At 48.7% G+C, this 19,417-nt stretch overlaps 1 protein-coding gene across 1 annotated transcript in view; it reads right to left on the minus strand.

Moving 5' to 3' along the window:
• Positions 1-7,861: 7,861 nt before the first annotated feature.
• Positions 7,862-19,417, minus strand: part of LOC119440634 (probable chitinase 10) — a 30,402-nt gene continuing 18,846 nt past the window's right edge. The window contains exons 3-5 of the mRNA XM_037705527.2: positions 18,279-18,617; positions 10,803-11,000; positions 7,862-8,099 (exon numbers count right to left, since the gene is read on the minus strand). Coding sequence (XP_037561455.2) covers positions 7,926-8,099; positions 10,803-11,000; positions 18,279-18,617 — 711 coding nt within the window. The 3' untranslated portion in view covers positions 7,862-7,925. The remainder of the gene's footprint in view (positions 8,100-10,802; positions 11,001-18,278; positions 18,618-19,417) is intronic.

Consider the following 19,417-nt stretch of genomic DNA (forward strand, 5'->3'; position numbering starts at 1 on the left):
CGTCTAGTCTGCTCCCTGCGCCTGGCTCCACTGTGCCACCAGTCTTGCTGACCACGAAGCTGGCTGTCCCTGGCCCTACCATGTCAGCCTGTTGCCGACCTCAAGGCCTGCGGCTCCTGGTCCTTCCGCCATGAATGACTCCTGCCTCTGGGGGCCACGAACCCGTGCCAGCCTTGCCTCCTGCTGCCTAGGCTGCCGCTAATTGTGGCTGGTCCCCAATCAGGTGCTGACCTCTGGCCGAGGAGGGTCGCTCCGGCTGCCGCTGCTGACCTGGCTGCCGGTTATCCCGGCCTGCTGTTCCTGCGCAATCCGGGGAGCCCAGTGACTTCTGTGGTGGCTGCTGCGCCAAAATGGCAGCCACGCCTCGCGCGTTCCTGGCTGCTCCAGTCCCGCGGACCTCGAGTGTTGCTGGCGTTCATGGTGCTGCCCTGCCCCGTGCTTCCTGGGCTGCCGACTCTTCCACCTGGCAGGGGGTCCTTCCAGTGTGCGGAACTTTGGTGGCCAAGGCAAACCCCTAGCTTTGTGTCAAGAGAAGCGACGTCTTCGCCTTTCGGACTGCTGGGGCCCCTTTCTCCCTGTCGTGGTCCTGAGGAAGACGACGACACCCTCTTGGACTTTGCCCCGTTGGCTTAGCCCTCTTTGGCTGAGTCAACCTTGCCACTTGGCCTCGGTCAGCCACTTTGGAGGCTGGCCTCGGTCTTTAGGAGGGGGGAATGTGGGGATCGAGGTGCCTTCCCACGCTTCGTCCCCCAGCTCGCGCGTGGCGCTTAGCTCGATCCCCGGGAACCGCCGCCGTAACGGCAACATGGCGGACATGGCGAGCGCGCCGGACTTACTTTCCCGCGCAAACCGTGCTTCTCCCCCCCGGGATTGGACTTGCCCCGCGAGACACGTCACCGGGACGCGCCCTGATTGGCCTCCCGCACGGCGGCCCCCGGGCACCCTCTCCACCCGAGCTCTCGTCCGCTGAGTGCTTCCTCGCCGCGAGAGATGCTCACAGGCTCGCAACGAGGTGGTTACATGAGACCTTTGTTCTCGCGACTCCTCGTTATTGCGCTTGGCGGACCGCTACCCGGTTAGCCCTAGCGCAGCGGGCGCGCGTACTCGATCGGTCTTGCGGTGAGCCTTGGCCCGTAAGCGCCGTGACTGTAGCACTGAGCTGTACCTTGGGTGAATAAACCCGAGTTTGTTGGCGATCTGACTCCGGAGCCTTCTCTGCGCCGTGTCGGAGAGTCGACGAACCCTGCCGTAGCGCCTTTGTGCGTTGCGGAGTGGAGGAGCGTCGTGCCCTTTCCTGACCGTCGCTCGTAGGGTAAGCCTTGTGCAAACCCATCTCCACAAGGTAAACACTCAAAAAACAGTGAAATGGGTTTGGACGTGGGTACTAAGTTAATGAAACACTAGAGGATGGTAGTAGAAGTGATAGTCATAAGCATGACTCATCATAAATGACAATGACTCAGCGAAACAAGATGAACACTCAAAAACCATTGGAATGGGTTCGGACCTGGGCGCTAAGTGAAGGAATCACTAAAGTATGCTGATAGAGGTCATAGTCATGACCATGACTGAGCAAAAATGACAATTATTCAGCGAAAAAAGGTTAACACTCAAAATTCACTGAAATGGGTTCGGACGTGGGTAATAAGTGAAGGAATGACTAAAGGTTGCTGGTAGAAGTCATAGTTATGACCAAGACTGCGCAAAAATGACAATGACTCAGCGAAAAAAGATTAATACTCAAAAGCGGGTAAATATGCTGAACCAATTTCAGTAAATGTGCAAGCGGGTAAATCCCACCATGTCAGAGAATGACAAGATCAAGCATATCCTCAAGGGCATAGAGGACGGCGCATTCAAGATGCTGCTGGCAAAAAACCCAACGAGCGTATCCGTCCATAGTAACCTATGTCAGAGCTTTGACGATCTGCGCCGCCAACGTTGTATCGCCCGCCAGAACATTCAGCATGCCGATTCTGTCTCGACCATTGCGGTTTCTGCGGACCTTCTGCCCAAGTGGACCCTATCGCAACATAATCCTTTTTCCTTTTTTTTTTCCTTTTTGGCGGTGAAACACATCACAATTGGCGAGCTTGCCAGGATCCGTTCCAGGATTCTATCTTAGCCCAGTCACCGATACTCGGGAGTAGCAAAGATGGAGTGGGAACGTTTGGCGGCAATAGCAAAGGATTTAAACCTGTCGAAGGACGAGACAATGACTTTTTTTGAATATACTCGTCAAGAGAAAGAGAAGGAGCACGAACGAGAGTGTCAGAGGCACGAACGAGCACGCGAGGAACATCAACGAGTGCGCGAACAGCACAAAAATGAAAAAGAAATTTTAGAATTAAAGATTAGACTAGCGGAGATGGGCGCAGGTTCTCGTGACGGCACAAGTTCACCAGGATCGGCGTCATCCAACTCAACTTCGCCCAGACCAAAGCAAATTTGCCTTAGGAAATTAATGGCTCCTTTTGATGAGCGTAGGGACGATTTAGATGCGTACTTGCATCGCTTCGAAAGAATAGCGGTCGGGCAAGGCTGGGCAAGGAACGAGTGGGCTAGCGCTTTAAGCCTGTGTCTAGTTGGTGAGGCTTTGAGTGTGTTCGGACGGATGCCCGTCGAAGAGAGTCTAGACTACGACAAAGTAAAAAACACTTTATTGCAAAGATTCCGGCTAACCGCTGAGGGTTTCCGCGAAAAGTTCAGGTCATGCAAGCCGGAAGACGCGGAAACTGGAAAACAGTTTGCATGTAGATTAACAAACTACTTTGAGAGATGGATGGAGTTGTCGGAGGCCAACAAGACATATGAATGGGTGCGGGACAAGATCGTAGGAGAGCAATTTCTCGCCAGGTGCAGCGACAGTCTGGCGGTATTCCTCAAAGAGAGGAAATTAAAAACAGTGGAGGAGATGGCAGCGCACTCAGATCAGTTTGTAGAGGCGCAGGGTCTAAGGAATTTAGGAAAGAGTGGCAAGGACGCGCCGATGGCAGCTGCAGGCGAGACGAGGAATCGGGGTCCAATGAACAGGCAAGGGACGCCCCAAAGATGTTTTCTTTGCAACCGGCTGGGACATATAGCAATGAACTGTCGGGCGAAGGATAGTAGACGTGGTCCACCAGTGGTTTGCCAGCTATGTCAAAAGAGAGGGCATGGAGCGCACGAATGCAGATCAGGATACGCAGACAAAGCTGCATGTATGATGAAAGGTAAAGAGGGTGAGCCGAGAGAAAAGAACATGCCCGTGGTGGAGGGAGAAGTTCAAGGACGCAGGGCCACAGTTTTGAGAGACACGGGGGCGAACACAGTATTGGTTAGGGAAAGTCTGGTGCCGTCAGAGAACATGTCCGGCTATTTCAAACCACTCATTTTGGCGTACAGGTCCGTTAAGTATTTGCCAGAGGCGCAAATTCAAGTTTCGACTCCATTTTTTACGGGATTGGTCACAGCTAGGTGTGTAGAAGATCCTCTGTTTGACTTGATTTTGGGGAATGTATCAGGGGTGAGAAGGGCGGATGACCCAGACCCTAACTGGAAGAGGACAGAAGATTTAGAGAAGATAGAAAAGCCAGAAACGCTAGAAGAGGAGTCACCTGAGGTAGAGGTAGCAGCGGCAGTACAAACGCGAGCCAGGAGTAAGAGTACTAAGCCCTTAAAACCATTACCGGTCACGAACATTAAAGGGTTGAGCATAACGGTCGCTGAGTTCAAGGAATTACAGGAGAAAGACGAATCATTGCAGAAGTGCGTACAGAAGATAGGGAAGTAGTACGAAGACAAGGAAGTCGAAACGTGGCGGAGTTTTTCAAGAAGAACGACTTATTATACCGGAGGTGTGTGTTCAGTTCGGGAAGAGAAGTTCAGCAATTGATGGTCCCAAAGGAACTGAGAGATAGAGTACTGAAATTAGGGCACGATAACGTAACGGCAGGCCACCAGGGAATAAAAGACACTTTAGAAAAAATAACAGAAGATTTCTTTTGGATCGGGGTACAGAGCGACGTGAGGAGATACGTCAGGTCATGTGACGTATGTCAAAAGACTATGGCTAAGGGGAAAAACGAGAATATGAGTGTGCGCACGATTGCTGAAGGGAAGAACACAGGGAGACTAGATAGTGCCCATGACGCCGTAAAGAAGCTCACGACCGGAGAGCCCTTGGTTCAGGTTAACCGGGATAAGAGGATGGACAACATCCCGATCGAGGTTCATATACCCGAAGAGCGCAAGTGAGTGGAAAAAGTCGTTTCACCTCGGAAAGGTCAGTGGTTAGTTTTCACAAATGTATATTTTGGAACAAGTTTATTCATGTGGAGGGTTTAGGGACAATGACTATGTGACTATGTTATCGCGTCCCAGCTTTTATTCGTGAAGAGGTGGCCAGGCAGCTATCGCTGCTGCCTCATAGCGACGCACCTTCGGCAGCTTTGAGTCCAACGCTACAGCAAGCCATCCGGAATCAGATATCGGAAGCGCTTCCTGCAGCTCCTACAACCTCCCCACCCAATCCTATGAGTGTGCCGCTGCCCTATACCGACTTTCCCAATCACCCTACGTCGTATACCGCTCAGTTACGCAGCCGTGGTTGCACTGAAATGTGTTCTGATGTGGGTACTAAGTGAAAGAAGCACTAAAGGGTGATGGTGGAAGTCATAGTCACGAGCTTGACTCAGCAAAAATGACAATGACTCAGCGAAAAAAAATTAGCACTCAAAAGCCACAGAAATGGGTTCGGACGTGGGCACGAAGTGAAGGAAACATTAAAGGATGATGGTAGAAGTCATAATCGTGGGCATGACTAAGCAAAAAAAATAATAGTGAAATGCCCCTGAAATGGGTTCGGACGTGGACACTAAGTGAAGGGAAAAGGCTAAACGTTGATAGTCGAAGTCATAGTCATGAGCATGACTAAGCCTTTAGTCTTGAGGTCTCTTCGGTGCAGCTAAAGAGACTCCTGAGGACTTATGACATGAATGTCATGACATGCGTGTCATGTAGGCCGTAAAAGAGCCACCTACGTCTTGGTGCCCTCATGGTCGTTTCGTTAACTTGGTAGCCTGCCCGCACATTGCTTCGCAATAACATCGATTCCCACAGGGCGTGGGATCTGCCGCCTTTTTCATCTTGACGTGGTCTACTAGTCCTCTTTCGTAAACTCATCCCTTAATATGTATTACCCCCTCCTCACCCCCAGTGGGGTCTTTTAAGGTAATAAAGTGAAAGTAAAAGTGAATGCAAAAGTTAGCGTGCGCGGTTGATCCTAGATATGTTGAAAGATTATTTTCTTCCTCCCTTCTCTCTTTTCTTCTTCGTAATAGAGTTTTAGATTAGGAGAAGCAAGAGGCTTGCGTACGCAGGAACTAGGGGTCACGGTACTACGCATGCGCAGACCCATGCAATTGAATCTGTGCATGCGCCGTACCGTAGCCCCTAGTTCTTGCATACTCAAGCCGCGTGCGTCCCCTAATCTAAAGCTCTCTAATAAACGACTAGTTGAAATTGAGCGCCACGTGTCTCCGCCTGTTCTTTTTTTTTTTTTCGTTCTTTTTTTGTGTGCTCATCTTTTCGTGCGCTACGCACTATATGAAGCCGTAACTAGATAGTCATTACGATTCCTTCAGCCTTAAACATGTGCTGTGCAGATTATAATTTGCGATTATTTGAAGTAATAAGTGCAATTAGCAAATCGCTTTCTTTTTCAAATGATCTCCACCTGGGCAGATAAATTGTGATAGCGAGGGGATTCACGTATATTTTGTAGGCTTTCTTTTTTTAGAAGAAGTGTTAGTTATGCAAAGAAACACTCTCTATATAAGAATTACGGATTACATTGCACTAAGGAACACTGCAAATGCGTCAGTAACAGTTACGTTTAGGTTAAACAGTTCTGATTATCAATCGACATGGTAAACTTAGGTTCGGTTAAATATAATACTTTATCCGGACACGCCTCCCCGCCCTCAAGTAAAATATAGCAACGCTGTTTTGCGTTTTCAGAGGTGGTTAGACGGTCTCGACGAATTCGTGATGCTGCAAGCGGCGGTAGGTGGAACTCGCTTTGGCGGGAACTGCGCAGTGGCGGCTAGGGGTGTCCTAGCGTGCAAGCTTAAATGCTTAGGCGGGCGGGCCACGCGTCGCCTATTACACTGCGTCCTGGCATGGCCCGAAAGACAATCCTCGCTGGTCTAGTAGGGAATACGTAGTAACACAAAAAATGTCGCAGTTTCGCCCGAAAGGCGAAGCATCAATTGCGATAGCAAATTAGTAGAGAGCTATTCGGAGTAGGGATAGCAGTTTTATCGGCTGCACAAACTTGGACACATTCGCTTACTAACTGAATTAACAAGCTTGGTAAAAGCGCGCACAAGCAAACATGAATAGATCACACTAAATGACCGCAGACAACGACTGTCAAAACGCTGGCAGCAAGTGCAGCCGCCGCAGCGGGCGAAGGTTCGTGCGGTCTATCGCTTCAACGGAAACTGAGTGGCGAATGCACAACGTATACGAAGGTCAGACCCATGTGGAGACAAGAGACGGTGCGGGCGACCGCCACAGCTGGGCAAAGAACACGCGCAGTTGTTGGCAGAGTAAAAGCTGCCCCCCCCCCTCCCTCCCGCGCTGCCTTCCCGCTTTCTCGCTTTCACGTGGGAGATTGAGTGGCCAGTTCCCCTTGCGCCCGGTTGAAAGATACGAATGTCGTGCCCCAGCCCAGCGTCGCCCGCCTCTCTCCCTCCCATTCCCACACGGCCTTTCGCGCGACGGTCGCGTTTGCTTTCCGCCATGCATTCGCTCTCCGTGATAGCGCGGGGGAATACGGCGCGCAGCGACGATTTTATCGCTCTTGGACTTTATACGGAACCTAACGGTGACGGCGACGGCAGAAATCCGGTTGAAGTGTCCATATAATTGCTATCGCAATAAAAGCATTACGTACTTGGTGGCCATGGTAAAATAAAACTTAGTCTTAGCTGTTGTTTTCTTGGATATGCCACCGCAGCCGCTTTCAACAGCAAAAGAGGGGTGGCGGGGGGGCTGATGGCATACCTTGCCCTGCACTTTTGAGAGTAGATGGGGAAGGGGAGGGGGGGGAGCAGTGTTTCCCTACCGTCCCGGTAAAGACACCTATGCACATGAATGCGACAAGAAACATCAGCTTCCTGAAGCAAAGCATACCTTGCCCTGCACTTTTGAGAGTAGATGGGGAAGGGGAGGGGGGGGGGGAGCAGTGTTGCCCTACCGTCCCGGTAAAGACACCTATGCACATGAATGCGACAAAAAACATCAGCTTCCTGAAGCAAAGCATGCCTTGTACGTACATACCCAGGAAGTCCGATTTCTTTGTTTTTACCTTATTATTTTGCTAAATGGTGATTCCGCCTGGATTTTCAATGGCTAGAAGCGCCTTTTCAATGACATATGCGCATTCAGCTCAATTTCTGATGAATGTCCCTTCAAGTTGGACACGCACGTCTCCGGACCACCACCTTTCAAGCATCGGAACCATGCACCAACGTCGGAAGCTTCATCGTCACACAAAACTCCCCTACTAGCCCCGGCCCCCTCCCCCACGCCAACCCCCTTTCAGCCCTGAATTGTGACGCACCGTGCAATGAAGCCAATTCGCCACTTTTAAGTCATGGAGGCGTTAATTTATTATTCGCACAAGAAAAAAAGATCGCCCGCGCTCTCTCCCCCTACGTTGCGGCGTACAATTTTCGGCATTCAGTGCAGCAAATTTGTGCCAGGAATTCGCGGTGGCTCATTTAACCTCGCGAAACATCCCCCTTCCTTCCTGAATGAAACTCCGCGATTCGCGCACGCCTGTTGAGCGGCACCGTCGTTGAGGCGTGTCTCACGCAGGGAGTGAGACCATTTCCTGGTCACTCAATCCCTGCACGCCGACCATCGTCACTGACGGGTCAGCCGGGTCCCGTGGCCACGGCACGTATGAGCGGAGACATGACGCCGGTGCACTTTCCAGCGAAGTCGTCCAGGTCGATGTCGAACACGGCCACCGGTGCCATGGCCATCTGGTCCGCGTACGTGCGGTTCATGCGCTGCTGCAGCGCCTTCTCGTTAGCGAACGTCGCCACCTGCACAAATTTTACTACTATGTAGTAACTACTATGTAGCTGAGAGCGTGGCGCAAGCAATGCAAAGTAAAGCAATGGACGGCGGCAACGGAGCTCTGGCGGTGGCGCTTTGCATCGCGATGTCCAACCTGTGCAACTACAATAGCACAATACACTATATTCAGCTTTCCTTGACTGAAATACCTTCGTGAACAATAGGTGGCTGCAGATATCGTCTCATTGCAGTGTGACGTTGGAATAGAAATGCCACATGCGCTAGTTAAAAACGAAACTATTTATTGGGCAAGCTTGTGCCCAGCAAAACAGCAATACACAAATCACAACTATCTGTGGGTCAAATGCGTCGGCCATTTATGCGTGACTCATCGTACATTGCAGTGTAATCACCGGTGTTCGTGTACGTTCCAGAATGTACACGACTATTGGCATCGCGCACGCGATCAGATAAGACAGGATTCTATAGCTATTGAATCGGCGACAACATTCAAGAGCGTTCTGATATGTGAAGGCGCGTCTTGCGCCGAGCAAAACCTTTATAGCCGTGGTTAGCTGGTGAAAAACGGTTGCCGCCAAAAGATAACATTGTACACGTGTCAGCATGCTGAAAAAAGAAGCAGTGAAGTTGGTTTGTTCAGCGGTGACGCTAAATGACAAGCACTTCTGCATTCACGTGCATTTGAATTGGAGCGTCGCGAGAAAATTTATATATTTTAGCGCCGCATCTCATATGTCAAGGAATTGAATGAATTATGGGGTTTTACGTGCCAAAACCACGATCTGATTATGAGGCACGCCGTGGTGGGGGACTCCGGAAATTTGGACCACCTAGGGTTCTTTAAAGTGCACCTAAACCTAAGTACACGGGTGTTTTCGCATTTCGCCCCCATCGAAATGCGGCCGCCGAGGCCGGAATTCGATCCCGCGACCTCGTCCTCAGCAGCCCAACATCATATATACCACTGAGCAACCACGGCGGGTAATATGTCAAGGATGATATGCAGAAGTAGGTCTACATACCTACAGACGAGAGTAAAAGCCTAGAAACCACGGCGTAACAAAAAATTTACAATTTCTTCCAGCACAGTCGTGTAATGTGGAATTATTTCAATTCATTACATTGGTCGAACAGGCACACGTAGGCTGTGCCACATGATTTCAGTCTGCTTGCGTAAGCTTATAAAGGAAAAGAATGCGGCATCCGTGGTTTCTAGAGTTTTTGCCCGCGACTGTAAAGCATTCTCTTTTCTACACTACTGAGGCACCATACAGCTCACAAAGTTTCATCTATAATGGGGCATTTTACTCAATATACTTTCTAGTAGAACTACAAGCGTTAGGACTGTAACGTAGACAACTATATTGCTCATATTAGCATCGTTGTTTCAATTCCTCCGCGCTAAATGGTAGTGTTGTAGATACTGCTGTGCAAGAAACAATCGAATGAATTGTATATGGTACAACTAGCACACAATTTCGCCTTGTACAAACACGTTGGTTCACCTGGTGACGCTTTGCGTAACCCCAAAGGATGCTGGGTAGCCTGCAAAATACTTCACATAACATCAATTTCCACAGTGGGTGGGATCTGCATAGCTTAATTTCTTACACTTGTATTTCCTCATCATATATTAAGAAAACTAGGATTATCTTAAGTTCCATTCGGGGGCTTATAATTTTGCAGCTCAGAAAAAGAAGCAGTTCATTGACGTAAGCTCACCTGTCTGCACTATATGTTTGTGGCGTGCTGCGGTTTATTCAAGCGTTCAGCCCCTAGGTTGCCCTGGTTGGTCTCGCCGCCCGTGCGTATACGTATATATACGTTGCAGTCTACCATTAGAGAGTACGCATGAGTATAGAGTTCGTGGCGAATGTTTCCCTCTGGCAAATGTACAACCGGCCCGCGGCTTTGCAAATGACTTGTGCCTGGCAGCACCATCACTTTGTAGACATCTGTGCCGTGTATTGACACACCTTCAGCTGTCACTTGCAGCTATTAGAGTACCAGCAATGTGAGAGCGACACAGTATTGTTCCCTTTGAGAACAGCACTGTAAGTACAGTGTTCAGCGATTGAAACGCGATAATCGGCTCGCATGGCGACCGGCGCTGGTGCATGGTGATATTCGATATGAGCCAGGAGATTTGTGATGCATTGTGAGTGCATTTAGCTCGCCAGCAATCACTCAGCGCTCGCCAGTGGCGCAAAAAGCGTGGGTGGCTATGCAGGCCAATTATCGAGTTTGATTCTCTGAGCACTGCATGTACTATCGACCAAAAAGTTTACGGACCAAAGGATCTGACAAAAAGCTGAATATCTCCGCAGCCTGAAAACGCAGCCTGGTATTCCCATTTCCAGCCTCTACTGGTATATGCGAACAACATAGTGATGTACGGTTTTACTGGCTTCTTTTTTTAAGGCTGCTCAGATATTTAGAGTTTTCTGAGATCCCGTGGTCCGTAAACTTTTTGGTCGATAGTACGTACGGGCGCACGTGCGTATATGTATGTATGTATGTATGTATGTATGTATGTATGTATGTATGTATGTATGTATGTATGTATGTATGTATGTTGTATGTATGTATGTATGTATGTATGTATGTATGTATGTATGTATGTATGTATGTATGTATGTGCATGTATGTACGTATGTATGTATGTATGTATGTATGTATGTATGTATGTGTTGGTATTTGTCGCTTACCTGCACAGTTTGGCTGTCAATCGGGCGGGCTACCATGAGGCACTGAGGGTGCGATGGCGTCTCGAGAACAGGCTTCTCTTTGCACACGGAGGCGTAGCTCGTCCGGCCGGGCTGACGCGTGTTGGCGTCCCATCGAATCATGCCCAGGACAGGAGCTCCCAGCTGGGCGACCGGGGCCTTGAACGTCTCGGGACCCACCTGTGACGATCACCCAATTGCAGCGGTACAGCCTTTTTTTGTGTGTGCATGTACCACGCAAAATATGCAAATACGGCACACTGAGTTAGCAATGTCAATGCAACTATAAGAGTGCGGATACGCTAAGTGTTCTGCGCGTATACAAAGTTTTCTTCATTGGCCGGCACCCTTCGGTACGTTCGCTATTATTATGCGATTCACTCGTGCCGTTTCTGACTAATTGCTCTACCGTACACGAATTACTTTGTGTATACGAACCCAGATTACTGTTACCCTAGTGTGACACCAATTCGCGTTTATTAGGCTCACTCAGTCCTCTCGCGAAGTTTCGAGGCTGTGGCCTTGGTGCCTGCAGTTTCAGTGCAGCCTGGATAGGTATATTGTCGTTCATGCATAACTGTCTTCGTGAAAGATCTCGTGAGTGGGACTAAAGTTCCACTCACGACTAAAGGACCAGCGTTCCATTTTCTTCTAAGGAGAAGAAGAGCTATTTTCTCAGTTCGTGACCTTTCTTGTTAGGTAATTCAAGTGACACCGACGAGCGAAGTAAAAAGATTCAACTGTTTAGCGGCTCACCACTTACCACGCATGTAAACTGCAATTGACACCCCCTTAGGAGACACGGTAGTTGACTTGATAATTTCCAATTAATGTTTTAAGGTGGTCAACTTTCTTGATTTTTTGCTTTGTACATTTTGTGTATGCCCAAACATTCAGTAACATGTTGCAAAAGGAATTATCTTCTTATCACCATTGTTTGGAAGTTACAATGAGTTTCCAAGCCCATACCCTCGTATTGTGAAAATAAAAATCAGTACTATTTATTTCATATACATACTATTGAAAATACCTATTTCATTTTGTGTTGTCGCCGAGCAGCCACACAAACAAAAGGAGACTCTAGTGCATATCATGGGGGCTCCAGCTATGAAGCTAGTGTGTTGTAGGCTTCTGTGTTGTTTGTTGAATTATTATTTTGATATGAAATTTTGCACACTCATTCCTCACATAGAGATTTGTGTAATGAACTAGAACAAAAATAATAGAAGCAATATTTTGCATTTACAGCTCATTTTGCAAATAAATTTGGTCCAAATACATTGCATTTATCCTAGTTCACTGCATAGGTCCCACACCTAGCTGCGTAAACGCCAGAGCATAACTAAAATGAGCCGTTCATTATTTACTTATCACTGCTGGCGCGACTAGCAATTTTACCATAATTTATGACAAAAATTGCCTGCCAAGAAATAAAATCAACCATTTTCTGCAGTTTAAATAGTTGATTAAGTGAAATAAGACATGCTTATTGAGGAAAAAGTTTATTTAAATTCTGGCTTACGATTAAAAGAATTATTTTGTGTGTGTTTGTGGCCTACTACCTTAAGCGCTTGCTCCATTATGAGCTTAGAAGTAGCACAATTGCAGCTTTTGCAGCTAACCTGCGATGTTCCCAAACCTGCTCGGAAGGAAAAAAAGAAAATAAGCTTTTTTTTTTTTTTTGTCAGTACAAATCAGTATATGCAGGGTGTTTCCGCGAGCATTTTCAAAAAAATATTTTTTTTATTGGCTGTCGCAGATAGAACTATTCTTGTCCATGAGCTGGTCTACTGGAAGAGGCGAACATAATTTACACAGAAAGCTGGCTGAGGTTTAACTCCTGTAAACCTAGTTATCACGAGCGAAAGGTCCGTTTGGCTTCGTTTTGCAAATACTATGTACTGTTAGATACGGACATCCGTCAAGTTCTCCGAGCTCAACCATTTGCCGTCATCTGTCAATCATTTTGCGCAGGGGCTCGTCGACCGTAATATCGGTCTCGTCAAACCGGTTGATTACCCCCACCTCGTGCGCCGCACCTAGAGCTTTTGTCTTCCCCCCCCCCCCCTCCCCCCTGCTTGACTCTTCCCGAGAGTGCAACGGGAGGGTGGCACGGTTCCAGGTGGCTGACCCTGGTCAGCTCTGGAAGGTCGTTTAAGAGAACCCGTCCCCTCCAGATGAGCGCTTCCAGGTGAGGAGGCGACACCGAAGGCAAGTCAACCATCGGACAATGAAGCCCTTGGAGCGTTCCCATTGACCGAATATGACGCCACTTGCGCGGACCCCTACGATTGGAGCAAAATGACGACACATGAGCGAACTCGGTGATTGGCTGAACATGACGTGGTCCCGAGAGACCGAAAGGGTTAAAAGAGAGAGAGAGAGATCGGGAAGAGAGACGCTCTTCTCGCCATGGGCCACAGCGTCCGATTTGCTGCCAGCCGTCGATGACTTTGTTACTGTTGTTTACTTTGTGCTAATACTGTAAATAATGTAACTAAATCGTCAGTTCTCTAAGTACACCTCAACGTCTCCCAACTCCCGCAACGAACGGCTGCAAGCTCTAATAACTGGTGGCAGTGACAAGGATGAAACTTCGACTGAAGAAGAATGAGCCTTCGACCAAAGGAGTCCTGAGAGCGAACAGGGAAGGAACTGGGAACAACGAAGAAGTATGAGCCTTCGACCCAGGGAGTCCCGAGGAACTGGGAACAGCGGACAGATGGACGAGATGGCATGGAGCTGCATCCAAGGGTGAGCGCGTGGTTTTTTCTTTTGATTCGCCAGACTTCTAATTTTGTGTGTTTATTTTGATTGTTCTGGGAATCGGGCATTTGTAGCATATTTTGAGTTTGCACAAATTATTTAAGGAAACAGTTTAGGGTCAGGTTCATGGTAGCTGCCAGTCGGGGCAGCTACCATGGATCTTTTTCTTTAGATTAGTCGATTACGCATTTCAATTTCTTGTGCAAGTAATGCCCATCTCTTCGAGTAGACCAGCTCATGAACTAGAACTGTTCTATCTGCCATAGGCAACTTTATACATTTTTGAAAGTCGTCGCTTAAAGACCCTGTATATAAACATTCTTTTCTGACCTTTGAAGTTTGCATAGTTATTCTATACTTCCGTCACTTAGTTGCAGGCGTAGTCTTACCAACGTCCTCTATTTGTACAAAATCATGCATGGAGTTATTAAATGCATAGATCTACTAGCTTCTGTTTCACTGCGGGTTCCACAGAAGACGACCAACATAGATCCTTCCACGTTCCTTCCTCTTTCAGCGGACACTCGCCTCTCCACAGAATGCAAAGTGTGTATAGCTGTCGTTTTCTGCATTTTGATATCGTTCAAAACGTGTTGTCTTCTTTTTGTGCCGAGCTTCGGAGTTTCTCTTAAGCCTTCTTACTATAGCTGCACACTTCTCCTGCGTTACCATAGTTTCTCCTTTCGTATATGTAATTCATCCCACAATTGTGTGTTACTGCTGTACTGTTGCTTAAAATGAAGATGTTGATGCAGCTGTTGTTCTTTTTTCATTTTGTTAGTCATCTTATCTTTTATCTCTTAACCTTTGTTGTAGTTGTCCTACATATCTACCTTTTTTATTTTCTTCACTGCGCACCGGCACTATGACTTCAGTGTTGTTCTAAGCACATTGATTGATTGACTGAGTGATTGTATTGTCACGTAGTAGTGACGCTGAACAGTCGTAAAACCGTGTACGACGAAACTGGTTGTTTATTGGGCGAACCTGTGCCCACAAAAGCAAGGTACACTCAAAGCACAACGATAGCGGCGAACACAGTCGGCGATCGTCGAAAATCTGATCAGCTGCGAAACGCGTCGGCTTTTATACCTGAGTCATCGAAGGTTCCAGATTAATCCCTGATGCCCGCGTGTCTTCCAGAAAGTTCTAGACAATTCGCGTCGCTCATACAATCAGATTACATGGGCGTCGGTGACCACAGACGACGGATAGAAGCATCGATAACGTCCGAGAAGCTTCCAATGCAGGCGCGTCCTGCGCCGAGCGATAACGTTTAACATTTGTCAGCCAATGTTGAAAGCGGCCACCAGTGAAAGATAAACATGTGTACGTGTCAATACCCTCCCCTTAAAAAGCATCGTCCCGATGCTACAAACAAACACGAAAGCGAAAACAAAACCATGCGTAATAAACAAAATAACAAAAAAAAAACAATAACAAAATAACAAAGTACCTAAGTTTGTCAGCGGGCGTAGAAAGGCTTAAGACGCACCACGTGGATGACTTCAGGTCGTGCCCGGCGCCGCTGTGATTGCGAAATGCCGTCTGGCACGACCTCATAGTCCAGTGCGCCAATACGTCGGGTGATCTTATATGGTCCGAAATAGCGACGTAACAGCTTCTCGCTAAGTCCTCGTCGGCGTATCGGAGTCCAGACCCAAACACGGTCACCGGGCTGGTACTCGACGTAGCGTCGTCGAAGGTTGTAGTGTCGGCTGTCGGTCCTCTGCTGGTTCTTGATGCGCAGTCGGGCGAGCTGTCGACCTTCTTCGGCACGCTGCAAATAAGTGGCAACGTCGAGATTTTCTTCGTCAGCGACGTCTGGTAGCATGGCGTCAAGCGTCGTTGCCGGGTTCCTTCCGTAGACCAGGTTGAACGGCGCCATGTGCGTCGTTTCTTGCACGACCGTGTTGTATGCGAAGGTCACGTACGGAAGGATGGCATCCCACGTCTTGTGTTCGACGTCGACGTACATTGCCAGCATGTCGGCGATGGTCTTATTTAGGCGCTCGGTGAGGCCATTCGTCTGCGGGTGGTAGGCGGTGGTGCGGCGATGGCTTGTCTGGCTGTACCGCAGGATGGCTTGAGTTAGTTCTGCCGTAAAGGCCGTGCCTCTGTCGGTGATGAGGACTTCTGGGGCACCGTGACGCAGGAGGATGTTCTCAACGAAGAATCGGGCTACCTCGGCGGCACTGCCTTTGGGCAAGGCTTTTGTTTCGGCGTAGCGGGTGAGGTAGTCCGTAGCGACGACGATCCATTTATTTCCGGACGTCGACGTCGGAAAAGGCCCCAGTAAGTCCATCCCGATCTGCTGGAACGGTCGGCGAGGTGGCTCGATTGGCTGTAGTTGAGGCGATGCCGGAACTTCTGGCACTTCCAGAGATCGCTGAACCTCTTCTTTAACTATGTCGGTGATTGAAGTCACCTGAGGCTGCGACCTTGGGAATAATTTCTGTAGTTCTTCCCGTACAACAGCTCTGATCGTCTCGTGCAGGTCGTCGGCGCCTAGAGCTTGAGCTTCGGCGTAGTTTGTCAGCGCACGGCGGTTGTATTGTCTGGCTCGCATTTCAAGCGTCTTCTCGATCGTTGTCGCCTCGGAAAGAAATTCGGCGACAGTCTTGGGCGGGTTGCGCATCAATCCGGTGAATAGTTGCTCTTTGACACCCCGCATCAAGAACCGAACTTTCTTTTCTTCAGACATGTCGGGGTCGGCGTGGCGGAAGAGGCGAGACATCTCCTCCGTGAAGATCGCGATGTTCTCGTTCGGCAATTGCACCCTGGTTTCTAAGAGAACCTCTGCCCTCTCCTTTCGTACGACACTCGTGAAGGTCCTGACGAAGTTTTCACGAAAAAGGTCCCACGTAACCAGGGTGGTCTCTCTGTTCTCAAACCAGGTCCGAGCAGCGTCATCCAACGAAAAATAGACATGGCGTAGCTTGTCGTCGTCGCTCCATTTGTTGAACGTCGCGATCCGCTCGTATGTCTCCAGCCAGGTTTCAGGGTCTTCAGCCGATGATCCACGGAAGGTCGGGGGCTCCCGAGGTTGTTGCAGCAGGATGGGGGACGCTGGGGCTGCCATTGGGGTCGTTGACTTGGCCTTGATCGCTGTGGTCTTCTCGGGAAGAAGTCCGTACTCCGGCAGAAGTCCTTGCTGCCTACGGCTAGCTCGCTGGTCCTTGGTGACGTTGGCGTTGTCCTCCGGTTTCGGGCTTGGATCGCGGCTTTGCGGGGGCGTTCGCTGCATGAACGCACTAGCACCTCCACCAGATGTCACTACTACGTGACATCTGCGAGAGGTACTGGGATCGTTACCCAGCACCTCCACCAGATGTCACGTAGTAGTGACGCTGAACAGTCGTAAAACCGTGTACGACGAAACTGGTTGTTTATTGGGCGAACCTGTGCCCACAAAAGCAAGGTACACTCAAAGCACAACGATAGCGGCGAACACAGTCGGCGATCGTCGAAAATCTGATCAGCTGCGAAACGCGTCGGCTTTTATACCTGAGTCATCGAAGGTTCCAGATTAATCCCTGATGCCCGCGTGTCTTCCAGAAAGTTCTAGACAATTCGCGTCGCTCATACAATCAGATTACATGGGCGTCGGTGACCACAGACGACGGATAGAAGCATCGATAACGTCCGAGAAGCTTCCAATGCAGGCGCGTCCTGCGCCGAGCGATAACGTTTAACATTTGTCAGCCAATGTTGAAAGCGGCCACCAGTGAAAGATAAACATGTGTACGTGTCAGTATTGCGTTCCTGTACGTCAAACTAAAATTCTCCAAGGGACGCTCACCGCAGCGCCTCATAGAAAGCTTTCGTTTAACAAAGGACTGTAGTTTAAAGCAGTTAGGGCGTTGCTATTGCAGAGCTGTATAATATTTCGCATTTCAGGCGTAACAGCGAACAATAATGGATTTAGCGCCAAAAACACGATCACAGAAAGGAGATGGCATAAAGACAGGACGAACTCTTACTTTCAACTGTTCATTTTTTGCAGACAGTAAGCACATATGATACAAGTGCGTATGGCTAATTGAATGTGAACCATGTTGGCCCGCGAAGTGCAGCCACCGAAGAGACAGGCCAAGCACGCCTAGTCTTGATGAACTCACATGTTTTATTGCATCTGAACGCCGACGACCACGGCCACTTAATCACTTGCCCGCAAGGCATGGCGCAGCAGCAAAACAAAGAGGCAACGCTGCTTGGGGGCGCTGCATTCCGGCAACTTAAACATTGTATCAACATAAAATGTATTGTTTTTGGTAACTTGCTCAAAACTAACAAAACTAACAAACACTTTCGAGATAATGCATTTCTCAATCGACCAAACTTACTCATGTGTCTAATGTGTCAAAATGCGCTAAATTCCTTATAATTAGACACGCACTAACTAGCCCAAAAGCAAGAAACTGCGAACTTTCTTATTGGGTAGACAGTATGCAGTCGAAGCCCCGGACCACTAGGTGATGTGATGATATTACGGAATTTGGAGCCATAGGATGAAGTCGGCTAAGAGGAAGGACAGATGTAACTGGTGACTGTCGGGAGGGGCGTTATTTGTTTTGCAGTGAACCTAAATAGACTCGTATCGATTATGACAGTGGGTGTGTCTGATGTGGCACGGGCAGCCGTTTCAGCCCCTTCAGAAGTAGAACATCTGCCGTCTTGGGCGCCACTCACCGAGATGCTGTATCCCAGATTCGCCTTGTCGGTCATGTTGAACGTACTGAGCGCTGCGTTGAAAACATCTGCCGCGACTCCTTGGTCGCCGCTGCACCTGACGAGATTGAGCAGTGATGGGGAAGCCGTGTGCGTGTGCGTCTTGATGATGACGTAATCGACTGAGCTGACCATTTTGTCGAGGCTGTAGGCACTCAGCCGCGACTTCACCGGTGGAACGCTGACGATGAGGCGCAAACCAGTGCCGTTAAGCGCCGTTAGCAGCCGAAAGAAAAGGTCCTGGCGGAAAACGTTGTGGCTGCACGGGTCTCCCGGATAGTTCCAGTCCACATTTATCCCCTGTGTGTAATAATAGTGCTAATGAATGAATGAATGAATGAATGAATGAATGAATGATGAATGAATGAATGAATGAATGAATCCATTAATCAGTCAACTCTTTACTTAATGAGCCCAGAAACAATGCCCAGGTCTGAGTAGTGCACCACGGATACAGTAACAAAAAAAAACAACCTAAAGACACCTACAAGAGAATACAAGTATAAACGAGAGAAATGATGCAGAGAGAAACAGAAAATTTTGGTATAATAAGGAGAAGGGAAACAAACAAGCTCAAATGAGCACGCATTTATCAAGAGATATTTGTCCTTCAACAAAATACAAGGTAAATCTACAGAAAAAAAAACAGAAAAAATTTGTACCAGGGCTAATAAACTAATATAGAACAACTTATGAAAAATATTCAGATCAGCAAAATAAATATTACAGCGAAGCTCTTAAAGGTTCCGTCTTCGATGGTCGCTTCCGGATGTAGAAAAAGACTGTCATTGGCCTCGCACATTGGCTTGTGCGAGTGAAAGCGCGCGAGGGACGCACGCTTTCACGGGGAGCGAACGCAGGGCGGAGAGCAAACGCGACTTATGTGAAAGGCCGTGGGGGTACGGGAGGGAAGGAGGGGATGCGACGTTTAGCTGCGGCACGAAATGCGTATCTTACGACCGGGTGCAAAGGGAACTGGTGACTCAATCTCCCACGCGAAAGGAAGACAGCGGGAAGGCAGCGCGGGAGGGAGGGGTTGCGGCTCCTGCTCTGCTAGCAACTTGTACTTTGCACGGCGCCAAGCGGTCGCGCACCGTATC

This window comes from Dermacentor silvarum, chromosome 2 (assembly GCF_013339745.2).
Source record: "Dermacentor silvarum isolate Dsil-2018 chromosome 2, BIME_Dsil_1.4, whole genome shotgun sequence".
Classification (NCBI taxonomy): domain Eukaryota; kingdom Metazoa; phylum Arthropoda; class Arachnida; order Ixodida; family Ixodidae; genus Dermacentor; species Dermacentor silvarum.